The sequence below is a fragment of the Pecten maximus genome, chromosome 12, assembly GCF_902652985.1.
Source record: "Pecten maximus chromosome 12, xPecMax1.1, whole genome shotgun sequence".
NCBI classification, from domain to species: Eukaryota; Metazoa; Mollusca; class Bivalvia; order Pectinida; family Pectinidae; genus Pecten; species Pecten maximus.
This window is the reverse complement of record NC_047026.1, coordinates 40,770,127-40,782,890: the sequence shown is the minus strand read 5'-3', so window position 1 is coordinate 40,782,890 and position 12,764 is coordinate 40,770,127. Positions and strand designations below refer to the sequence as shown.

General features: G+C 34.0%; 1 protein-coding gene across 1 annotated transcript in view; it reads left to right on the top strand.

Moving 5' to 3' along the window:
* Positions 1-9,881, top strand: part of LOC117338838 (alpha-1,6-mannosyl-glycoprotein 2-beta-N-acetylglucosaminyltransferase-like) — a 68,023-nt gene extending 58,142 nt beyond the window's left edge. The window contains exon 10 of the mRNA XM_033900196.1: positions 9,348-9,881. Within this exon, the coding sequence (XP_033756087.1) occupies positions 9,348-9,615 (268 nt within the window). The 3' untranslated portion in view covers positions 9,616-9,881. The remainder of the gene's footprint in view (positions 1-9,347) is intronic.
* Positions 9,882-12,764: the final 2,883 nt, after the last annotated feature.

Below are 12,764 nucleotides of genomic sequence, written 5' to 3'. Positions count from 1 at the left end.
TCTGGGAAATGAGAGATGTGTTTCGATACACCAGCAGTGTATGTTTCTTAAATCTTACTTATAAAGAAAATGTCATAAAAAATGTAGACATACAGGGCATCCGCATGGTGTGTTCTTTGCAGAAATGCCGTTTTGGAGGGGAATCCATATAATTACAGGGTCAAGGGGTCTGGTAAGAATGTCAAAGGTCATTCTGTTACTATAAAAAGAAATTAGATCCCTGAACAATAACTCAAATTCAGATGGGACAATCATTGAAACTTAGACTTCAAACTCTGCAGGCATGCTAATCAGGGCTGCTTGCTTGGAATTTCTTATCAGGAAAAAAGGTCAGAGGTCAAGGTCACTGTTTAAGATGAAAGTTATTAGAAAATATGACTAGATCATTGGCAAACACCTAAAAATAAAAATCTGAAATACAATTAATCAAGTTGAAAATATCATGAATAAATTCTAAAATCATTCGAAAATGGAAGAAACAAAAAAATCAAGTGAGGATCTGTAATTTTTTCTAAGATTACAATATCACAACATTTGCCAAGTTTTAAGGGTTTGAATTAGAGAAAGAATGGTTACCAGTTAAGCTTAACAAGTTGATGGCTGGTTATATTCAAGTGAGACTTCATCGAAATCTTCTGTCTATGGTTAGACAATTGTAGAAGCTGGCCATGATCAGAAATCACAGCCGTATGGAACCGTAGACGATGCTGAATAATAGCTTGTATGACAATAAAAATGGGTCGGATGTTGCGTTAATGTCATTATAAGTCTCGGTGGTCTCTAACATGTCTATCGTCATGTATATCCATGTCGTTGTTAATGCACTATTGATTCCAACGGACGTATGAATTATGGACGACAGGTTATACCCAGAGTCATTGATTGTTCCTGCACAAGCCAATAGTTGTGTTAATTTTAACCTAACAGCTGTGATGATGATGTGGCAATCAAATAGAAATTCACAGGTAATCATTGAAAGTTTAGATTTATAATTGTAATTACAATTAATTGTTGAATTAATCAGTAACATTATTATCTTCAATAAAAAAGAGTTCTAATCAATTATGGAACTGCTCATATTTAATTTATCATGCTTTTATACTATGTGAATGGTATCCAAGTTAGTTTGAGATAGTTTTAATCGACACATTTTATGTGGTCCACATCCCTGACATTATCTTCGATGGTGAAACCCAGTCATGATTCAGTTGATTATCATTAGGAGATGTCAGCTTTACTGGCATTCTATAAAGTAGGGCATACTCAATTGTCTTTACTGGCATTCTATAAAGTAGGGTATACTCAATTGTCTTTACTGGCATTCTATAAAGTAGGGTATACTCAATTGTCTTTACTGGCATTCTATAAAGTAGGGCATACTCAATTGTCTTTACTGGCATTCTATAAAGTAGGGCATACTCAATTGTCTTTACTGGCATTCTATAAAGTAGGGTATACTCAATTGTCTTTACTGGCATTCTATAAAGTAGGGTATACTCAATTGTCTTTACTGGCATTCTATAAAGTAGGGTATACTCAATTGTCTTTACTGGCATTCTATAAAGTAGGGTATACTCAATTGTCTTTACTGGCATTCTGTAAAGTAGGGTATACTCAATTGTCTTTACTAGCATTCTAAAGTAGGGTATACTCAATTGTCTTTACTGGCATTCTATAAAGTAGGGTATACTCAATTGTCTTTACTGGCATTCTATAAAGTAGGGCATACTTAATTGTCTTTACTGGCATTCTATAAAGTAGGGTATACTCAATTGTCTTTACTGGCATTCTATAAAGTAGGGTATACTCAATTGTCTTTACTGGCATTCTATAAAGTAGGGTATACTCAATTGTCTTTACTGGCATTCTATAGTAGGGCATACTCAATTGTCTTTACTGGCATTCTATAAAGTAGGGTATACTCAATTGTCTTTACTGGCATTCTATAAAGTAGGGCATACTCAATTGTCTTTACTAGCATTCTATAAAGTAGGGTATACTCAATTGTCTTTACTGGCATTCTAAAGTAGGGTATACTCAATTGTCTTTACTGGCATTCTAAAGTAGGGTATACTCAATTGTCTTTACTGGCATTCTAAAGTAGGGTATACTCAATCGTCTTTACTGGCATTCTATAAAGCAGGGTATACTCGATTGTTAACAATTAGGTTTTAAAACTAATGTAACATATGATATATTGATATTTGTTAGTTGTGGGAATCGTGAATTATGATACATCAAGATCTTGTACTGTACAATGAATATATATTGCTGGGATTAGAGTGGTGTCAGTTTCGAGAAAAGATCCAAATCTGACCAGTCAAGGTCCGGAGATGATATTGATCAGATGTTGTTTGGGATGTATAGCAGTGTTATAATATCAGGGAAGTTAATGAATTTATAGCATGTAGAATAAATAAATATTAAACAAAATCAGTTATAATACTGATTGCAAATGTATGCCATATATCATTTCACATATCATTTAACAGTACTGTCATTGCCACTGACCTGCATCCAGTCTGTCACTACACAATTATTATGGGGCAGTTAAAGGGGTATTCTTTCCTTGTAAAGGATTTTCAAATTGAAATAATAGGAATCATTTTAACCATCAACTAGTTCATACTACCCTTATTAAGGACATTGATATTGCATTTCAAATATGAACTTGATCTACTGTTTAGCTTCCATATTGTGTGAGAAATGCCTGCTGCAAAAATACACTATTTGGGACACCAATATACAAATGGGATTTGAAACTCAAGATTTCTTGCTCTACTTGCTTTCTTAGGGTAAACAGACTATTCCGTTTTGATGATGCATGGTGATTTTGTTTATCTTCACCATGTTCCTGCTACATGTGTATGCACCAAAACAAAGCTAACAACTACTCTCACCACATGATATAGTGGTGGAAATCGTAAAATATCATTATGTATTGATATTCATTAGTGAGGGAAATCGTAAAATATGATATATATTTATATTCGTTAGTGAGGGAAATCGTAAAATATGATATATATTTATATTCGTTAGTGAGGGAAATCGTAAAATATGATATATATATATATTCGTTAGTAAGGGAAATCGTAAAATATGATATATATTTATATTCGTTAGTGAGGGAAATCGTAAAATATGATATATATTTATATTCGTTAGTGAGGGAAATCGTAAAATATGATATGTATTTATATTCATTAGTGAGGGAAATCGTAAAATATTATATATATTTATATTCATTAGTGAGGAAAATCGTAATATATGATATATATTTATATTCATTAGTGAGGGAAATCGTAAAATATGATATGTATTTATTTTCATTAGTGAGGGAAATCGTAAAATATGATGTATATTTATATTCATTAGTGAGGGAAATCGTAAAATATTATATATATTTATATTCGTTAGTGAGGGAAATCGTAAAATATGATATATATTTATATTTGTTAGTGTTGGGAATCATAAAATATGATATATATTTATATTTGTGGCAGGAATCATAAAATATGATATATGTTCATATTCGTTAGTGGCAGGAATCATAAAACATATATAAATATATAGTTTTGGCGGTAATCGTAAACTATGTTATATTTGTATTAGTTGTGGGGGGAATTGTAAAAATGTTATATTTATATTTGCTAGTGGTCATCATGGCATCAACTCCCAACAACCATGTAATCACAGACCAGCCCTTTTCTTAGCTTTTCAAGAAAACACAAATCGACATGAGATTAGGAAGCGTATGAGAACCATGCACCGTAGATCTTCACCTGAGGTTATTTCAAAGGCTGGTGCTCTGTCTAAGCTATTACGGCCCTTTAAACAATGAAAATACTGATAGCTTTATCAGCTTAGCTGTAGCCACATACAGATAAGAATCTTAATCAAGACTTAGGTTCATTGCCCATGTTTTACTTACATATTTACTCATAGTTAACTGAATTATCAATTTCTTAGTGTTAACTATTGTTGTTCAATCTGTTTAACTGCCCTTTAAATAGGAAGATTTCAGCAACACATATTTATAAAAGTAGGTTTTAAGTGATCATGCCATCACTATCATGTAATTCATGCATACTTACGCATGAATTTCTCTTGAACCATTAGCTAACAATGATAGATTGGTTTCTAGTTCAGATTGATCAATTGGTTTATTTGGTATAATTGCTGTTTTGAAACATTGTAATTCACTGAGCCATCAGAACTGCATACAGCCCGATACTTCCTCCCTGTACCACCAGAACCACATTTGGCCCGATACTTCCTCCCTGTACCATCAGAACCACATTTGGCCCGAGACTTCCTCCCTGTGTCATCAGAACCACATTTGGCCCGATACTTCCTCCCTGTACCATCAGAACCACATTTGGCCCGATACTTCCTCCCTGTGTCATCAGAACCACATTTGGCCCGATACTTCCTCCCTGTACCATCAGAACCACATTTGGCCCGAGACTTCCACTCTGTACCATCAGAACCATATTTGGCCCAAGACTTCCTCCCTGTACCATCAGAACCACATTTGGCCCAAGACTTCCTCCCTGTACCATCAGAACCACATTTGGCCCAAGACTTCCTCCCTGTACCATCAGAACCACATTTGGCCCGAGACTTCCTCCCTGTGTCATCAGAACCACATTTGGCCCAAGACTTCCTCCCTGTGTCATCAGAACCACATTTGGCCCAAGACTTACTCCCTGTGTCATCAGAACCACATTTGGCCCAAGACTTCCTCCCTGTACCATCAGAACCACATTTGGCTCAAGACTTCCACCCTGTACATCAGAACCACATTTGGCCCAAGACTTCCTCCCTGTACCATCAGAACCACATTTGGCCCAAGACTTCCTCCCTGTACCATCAGAACCACATTTGGCTCAAGACTTCCACCCTGTACCATCAGAACCACATTTGGGACAAGACTTCCTCCCTGTACCATCAGAACCACATTTGGCTCAAGACTTCCATCCTGTACCATCAGAACCACATTTGGCCCAAGACTTCCTCCCTATACCATCAGAACCACATTTGGCTCAAGACTTCCACCCTGTACATCAGAACCACATTTGGCCCGATACTTCCTCCCTGTGTCATCAGAACCACATTTGGCCCAAGACTTCCACCCTGTACATCAGAACCACATTTGGCCCGAGACTTCCTCTCTGTACCATCAGAACCACATTTGGCCCAAGACTTCCTCCCTGTACCATCAGAACCACATTTGGCCCGAGACTTCCTCTCTGTACCATCAGAACCACATTTGGCCCGAGACTTCCACCCTATACATCAGAGTTACCACATTTGGCTCAAGACTTCCTCCCTGTACCATCAGAACCACATTTGGCTCAAGACTTCCTCCCTGTACCATCAGAACCACATTTGGCTCAAGACTTCCTTGTCTAGTTTTATTACCAGTAGTAAAAGTTCCAACTCTATACCTCTCTCTCTTCCAGTTCAGTATGAGGTGCTTGTCTGCTGTCTTAATTCACCGGTAGACGAAGGACAATAATATTGATTTCCAGTGCTTCTCATGACTATCTACTCTCTGCTTTAGTTTGTGGTTCCCCTGGTATGGTCAGGTACTCCTGAATTTCTCAGAATAATGTGACCCGGATCATTCTACCTGATATTGGAGTTGTGACATTTCCCTATGGTAGCATATTACAGTACCGTTTAAGCGTGGCCTTTCAATGTTATGTTATGTTTGCTGTGATATATATATATATATATTTATATAATGCCAAACAAATGTATCTACAAAGCTAGTAGTCTAAAAGGACACCATGCAATATGACTGGTGATAAATGCAAAGTTGTACATATGTATCATGGCTTCAAATATATCTCTAATGAGTTGTGTTTTGTCGATGAATGGTCCAAACTGAAACTTTAACCAACCCTAACCGATTTTGTCCATTTTGCAAAAGCCGCTTGTTTTGTTTACTTTAGAGTGCTACCTCGTCGATATAAACCAACCAAATGAGACCAGTCCTTGGGCACACGGCCCTATATAGTCAGAGAATAGTAGGACTTAAAAAGAACATCCTAATGAGTACCTCCTTCAATATGAGGCTCAACACAACTTATCAATCATCCCTCATATGTAATAGATAGTGAAGATCTTTCATTTATATAAATACTTTTTATTTGATTTATATAAAAAAAATCATCAGAAACTCTACTTCTAACAAGTACAAAGACTCATGAGGAACTCTCATTTATATAAAGACTTGTGTGAAACTCTCATTTATATAAAGACTTGTGTGAAACTCTCATTTATATAAAGACTTGTGTGAAACTCTCATTTATATAAAGACTTGTGTGAAACTCTCATTTATATAAAGACTTGTGTGAAACTCTCATTTATATAAAGGCTTGTGTGAAACTCTCATTTATATAAAGACTTGTGAGAAACTCATTTATATAAAGACTTGTGTGAAACTCTCATTTATACTAAGACTCATGAGGAACTCTCATTTATATAAAGACTTGTGTGAAACTCTCATTTATATTAAGACTTGTGTGAAACTCTCATTTATATAAAGACTTGTGTGAAACTCTCATTTATATAAAGACTTGTGTGAAACTCTCATTTATATAAAGACTTGTGTGTGAAACTCTCATTTATATAAAGGCTTGTGTGAAACTCTCATTTATACTAAGACTCATGAGGAACTCTCATTTATATAAAGACTTGTGTGAAACTCTCATTTATATAAAGACTTGTGTGAAACTCTCATTTATACTAAGACTCATGAGGAACTCTCATTTATATAAAGACTTGTGTGAAACACTCATTTATATAAAGACTTGTGTGAAACACTCATTTATATAAAGACTTGTGTGAAACACTCATTTATATAAAGACTTGTGTGAAACTCTCATTTATATAAAGACTTGTGTGACACTCTCATTTATATAAAGACTTGTGTGACACTTTCATTTATATAAAGACTTGTGTGACACTCTCATTTATATAAAGACTTGTGTGAAACTCTCATTTATATAAAGACTTGTGTGAAACTCTCATTTATACAAAGACTTGTGTGAAACTCATTTATATAAAGACTTGTGTGAAACTCTCATTTATATAAAGACTTGTGTGAAACTCTCATTTATATAAAGGCTTGTGTGAAACTCTCATTTATATAAAGACTTGTGTGAAACTCTCATTTATATAAAGACTTGTGTGTGAAACTCTCATTTATATAAAGGCTTGTGTGAAACTCTCATTTATACTAAGACTCATGAGGAACTCTCATTTATATAAAGACTTGTGTGAAACTCTCATTTATATAAAGACTTGTGTGAAACTCTCATTTATATCAAGACTTGTGTGAAACTCTCATTTATATAAAGACTTGTGTGAAACTCTCATTTATATAAAGACTTGTGTGAAACTCTCATTTATATAAAGACTTGTGTGAAACTCTCATTTATATAAAGACTCATGGGGATTTCTTGTTTATATAAAAACTTGGGAGGAACTCTCATTTGTACTAAGACTATATAAAGATTTGTGAGGAACTCTCATTTGATATAGAGACTCCCTAGGAACCCTCATTTATATGAAGACTTTTGAGGAACTCTCATTTGTATTAAGACTTGAGGAACTCTCATTTATCAAAAAAAAAAAAAATCACCAGGAATCTTGTTCACTTAAAGCTACATTTGAATGTTATGGTGTTATGATGTCATGTTTGCCCAGCAGTACATACCAGGATTAATGGACACTCAATGAAACCATTAAAGTAAATTTTGAAGCCACATCTGGGATCCGCTCTCATTTATTGACTTCTGTCAGTATACACTTAGGTACATCTTTTAGGACTCCAAACGTTGCTAGGAAATGTCAATTTTACTGCACAAGATTATTTGCTGACATGTTTTAATACTGTGGTATAGGTGTAATAGGTTCTATTGATTTTGTCTGTAATTGTATGTCAACTACACCAGAGAGAAAGGTCCTAAGTCCTCCACATCTTATAAAGGTGTTAAAGTTCCATTTCTATTATAGTCTATATTGAGGTGAGGATTATGTATGTATACCAACATAAGAGTGATTGATTCTATTCCTCTTAGCCATGGAGCCATCAGTTCAGAATTTTGCCTCTTAACACACAAGTGATAGATTATATTCATCTTAAGTCTAAGGTTCAGATCTCTATTCCCATCACCAAAGAGTGATAGATTCTATTCCTCTTAGTCATAGACTCAGATCTCTATTTCCATCACATAACAGCGATAGATTCTATTCCTCTTATCCTTAGGTTCAGATCTCTATTTCCATCACATAAGAGTGATAGATTCTATTCCTCTAAGTCTTGTGTTTAGATCTCTATTTCCATCACATAACAGTGAAAGATTCTATTCCTCTAAGTCTTGTGTTTAGATCTCTATTTCCATCACATAACAGCGATAGATTCTATTCCTCTAAGTCTTGTGTTTAGATCTCTATTTCCATCACATAACAGCGATAGATTCTATTCCTCTTATCCTTAGGTTCAGATCTCTATTTCCATCACATAACAGCGATAGATTCTATTCCTCTAAGTCTTAGGTTCAGATCTCTATATTTCCATCACATAAGAGTGATAGATTCTATTCCTCTAAGTCTTGTGCTCAGATCTCTATTTCCATCACATAACAGCGATAGATTCTATTCCTCTTAGCCTTAGGTTCAGATCTCTATTTCCATCACATAAGAGTGATAGATTCTATTCCTCTTAGTCATAGGTTCAGATCTCTATTTCCATCTCATAACAGTGATAGATTATATTTCTCTTAGTCTTAGGTTCAGATCTCTATATTTCCATCACACAAGAGTGATAGATTCCATTCCTCTAAGTCTTGTGTTTAGATCTCTATTTCCATCACATAAGAGTGAAAGATTCTATTCCTCTAAGTCTTCGGTTCAGATCTCTATATTTCCATCACATAAGAGTGATAGATTCTATTCATCTTAGTCTTGTGTTCAGATCTCTATTTCCATCAAATAAGAGTGAAAGATTCTATTCCTCTTAGTCATAGACTCAGATCTCTATTTCCATCACATAACAGTGATAGATTCTATTCCTCTTAGTCATAGACTCAGATCTCTATTTCCATCACATAACAATGATAGATTCTATTCCTCTAAGTCTTTGGTTCAGATCTGTTTTTCCATCACATAACAGTGATAGATTCTTTTCCTCTAAGTCTTGTGTTCAGATCTCTATTTCCATCTCATAACAGTGATAGATTCTATTCCTTGCCTGGTTCAGATTTTTTTTTTTTTTTTTTTTTAACATATTCCATTCACTTAAAGTACAATAATTTTTTGTTTTTCTTTTCCAGTGGAGTACATCATAAAGGCAAAAAGTGTGAACCACTGGTAAAACAAAAACAGATTGAAAAGATTCTCCAGGACAATCACCAGCACCTCAATCCCAATGTTATGAAGGTCGCTGGCACATCCAAGATCAAAATCCGCGATCCTAAACCAAACGGAGGCTGGGGAGATATACGAGACAAAAAGCTGTGTCATAGCTTCATGTCTGCAGAGGACGAACGGAAGATGCAACAGTTTATGAAATCAAATGATATATCTATACTTACCAGATAGGTGTTGCTTAATATTAAGATATATATATTAGTGATATATTTTTTCTACTGTGTTCATATTAACAGAAATATCACTAAAAGTCTTGTTTAAAAAACGTGATGGATACCGGTCTTTTTACCTCAGGGCAAACTGCAAGAACATTATGAATGAGAGTTGTCCAAGGCATTAGTCGGATTATCTTCAGTCTTCACCTTGTCGTCACTGACTGAGTCATTAATGTTCAGCTTCATCACTCGTCAGCGCATTCACTTTCAGAATATTGAGGGGAAAAAATAGTAATTTTGTGTGATCATGAAATTGTTTTAAAATTAAAAACGTTTAAGAACTTATCACTCAAATTAGGAAATATAAACCAAAATACATTGACCTGTGAGCCAAATAACTTTAGGAATATCTATCTAAACCATGCAGTTACAAAGTTTGACACATATTGAATTTTTTTTTTTAATTATTTCTAGATTTGTATTATAACCACACATATTAAAGTATTTTTTTGTAAGTTTTAGATTTGTTGATATCTCAAAAATATGTTTACAAATAACAGAGCTTTTGGTGTGAAGCTTTAGAGAACTTACACTGCTTGAAAAGTGCTGATGACTAGTATGTGAGCGAGGTCAGAAACTGTTGTATTCTGTACACCAAAAATATCGTCATATACTAACGTATAATGTTCTCCTGGTCCACAGGACATTTCTGAATGAATTTAAACTGTGATTTTTGTAAGTTATATAATCAGATTTTATATTAATCTTAATGGAACCGTAGTTGATGATGATATAGGATTTTAAATTGTATATATCACCACTGTAACACTGTTACATGCTGATGTACATAACAGCTTTATTATACCGCTTTCAATAAAACATGTTAAAAGTTTAAAATGTTAAAGTTTAGAAATGTAACAAGCTTTAAATTTTACTCCAATTTCACTTGAGGTGTAAACGGTCTCAAAGGTAATAAGCTTTTGTTAATCTTATTATGTAAGTATTTCATATTGTGTTATAAAATGCTTTGTCAACAACATTCTGATCTCATTTTATAAATAAAAGTTACATATCGTTTTCTTTATAAATCGGTAAAGAAAAGTTGGGAAAGCCTTGGATTTTTTTTCAAAATTAATCTGAAATTTAAGTATGTACATGTATGTGTATTGTGAAGTTCTGGTATACTCATACAGATCTGGTACATATACTGGTATATCTATTGTTATGTAATGTATATTTTTAATTTGAGGTAATATAATATATCAGGATGATTATAAATGTGATAGTAGGATGTATATATATTGTACAGAACGCTACAGTCAACATACGTAGTGATATACCGACAGTTAGCTAGCCTCGGGCTATGGCAATTTCTCATACAGGCAATCGTAGAGATTCCAGGCAAGACAAGGGGATTCCTGTAAATCATACTTTCATAGGTTCACGATTATTAAAATTTTCTTCATTATGGAAAGAGAGCATATATACCCGGTACCCTAATTTCCTGCGTAATACCCCCAGGGCTATACAATTTTTCACATCTGAAGCTGCCTTTTGCATACTTTCTGATGAGCTATATCTGTGTTTTCAGGTAAATATCGGGATAGCTACTACAGAGGGTTAAAGATTATATTAAAGACAGGGTTAATCTTTTAATTGGTAATTCTCATCAATTTACTCTATCAACAATTTACTGAGTTTAAATTCATACTGTACATTGAAGCATTGAACTGCTTTCAGTTGGAAGTTATGGGCTGATGAATGCCAACTGGACAAAGGCAAATTTGAATTAAAAGCAGTTCAATACTTATATTTACATTTGACAACGATTTTTAAAGACTATATCCAGGAATTTTGCTCCGACAATGAATGAACAAATTATTATCGTCAAAGACGGAACAGCCTTTTCAACAGCCATCTTTCGTTATCGCCGACGTGACAATTATGACGTCACTATATTAATGACGTCATAATAAAGATTTGGAAGTTATGGACTCATAACTTCCAAGTGAGCGTGGTAAAGTTATATAGTGGGGCTACAGTGTAAATGTAAATATATAATTTATGTTGTAAACAAAGTAAAAAGAAACTACGAATGATGAGTTCATTTATGTATAGCACTACAGTATTGATCCAGACCTGTAATTTATCTTCATTTGGGGCCCCAATATGATAATAATAATAAAAAACTTAAATGTAGAGTGTCACCTGTCGGCTTATTGTAGGAGAAAGGAATAGTAATGGATGGGCTTATTACCATGCAGGCATGGCTTATTATCAGACATGGCTTATTATCAGGCATTGCGTATTATCAGACATGGCTTATTATCAGGCATGGCGTATTATCAGACATGGCTTATTATCAGACATGGCTTATTGCCAGATGTACATAATGAAGAAAAGAAAATAAGTTTAGTATAAGATGATCAATAATCAGAACTTTAATGATGTATGGAGTGTGGACTTGAATCTCGAATGCATTCATTTGATAATGAAAGTGATTAGCATTGAATTCATTAGCAAAGATTGTGAGTTTATCTAAGATTGTGAGTTTATCTAAGATTAATTTGATGTTGCCAGTGGTGTGAGATTTTACTTGTCATTAATTTGATAACAATGATGTTTGAGATTTCATTTGTAAATAATTGGTGTTGACAATGATGCGAGAATTATATGGGTAGATATTTTGATGACAATGATGTGAGAATTATGCGTGTATATATTGTAACGATGACAGTGATGTGAGAATTTTGCGTGTATATATTGTAACGATGACAGTGATGTGAGAATTTTGCGTGTATATATTGTAACGATGACAGTGATGTGAGAATTTTGCGTGTATATATTGTAACGATGACAGTGATGTGAGAATTTTGTGTGTAAATTTATATCATGAAAACATGACCTCCAAACCATATGTATGATGATTAGCTATGGTAGACCAAAACCTGTTATTTATGAGTACCAAAAAAAACCTGTTTTGAACAGAACCAAATAATCTCTTTACTATGGACACCCAAAATTAACCTGTCCATAATAGACACTAAAAACCTATTTATAACAAACAAAAGATTATAAATAATGTATTTATTGTAATGTCAGTAGATATAGTTGTGGTATCTGCTCTTGATTTGTTAGATATTTTAATAATTTTGAACATTAGAA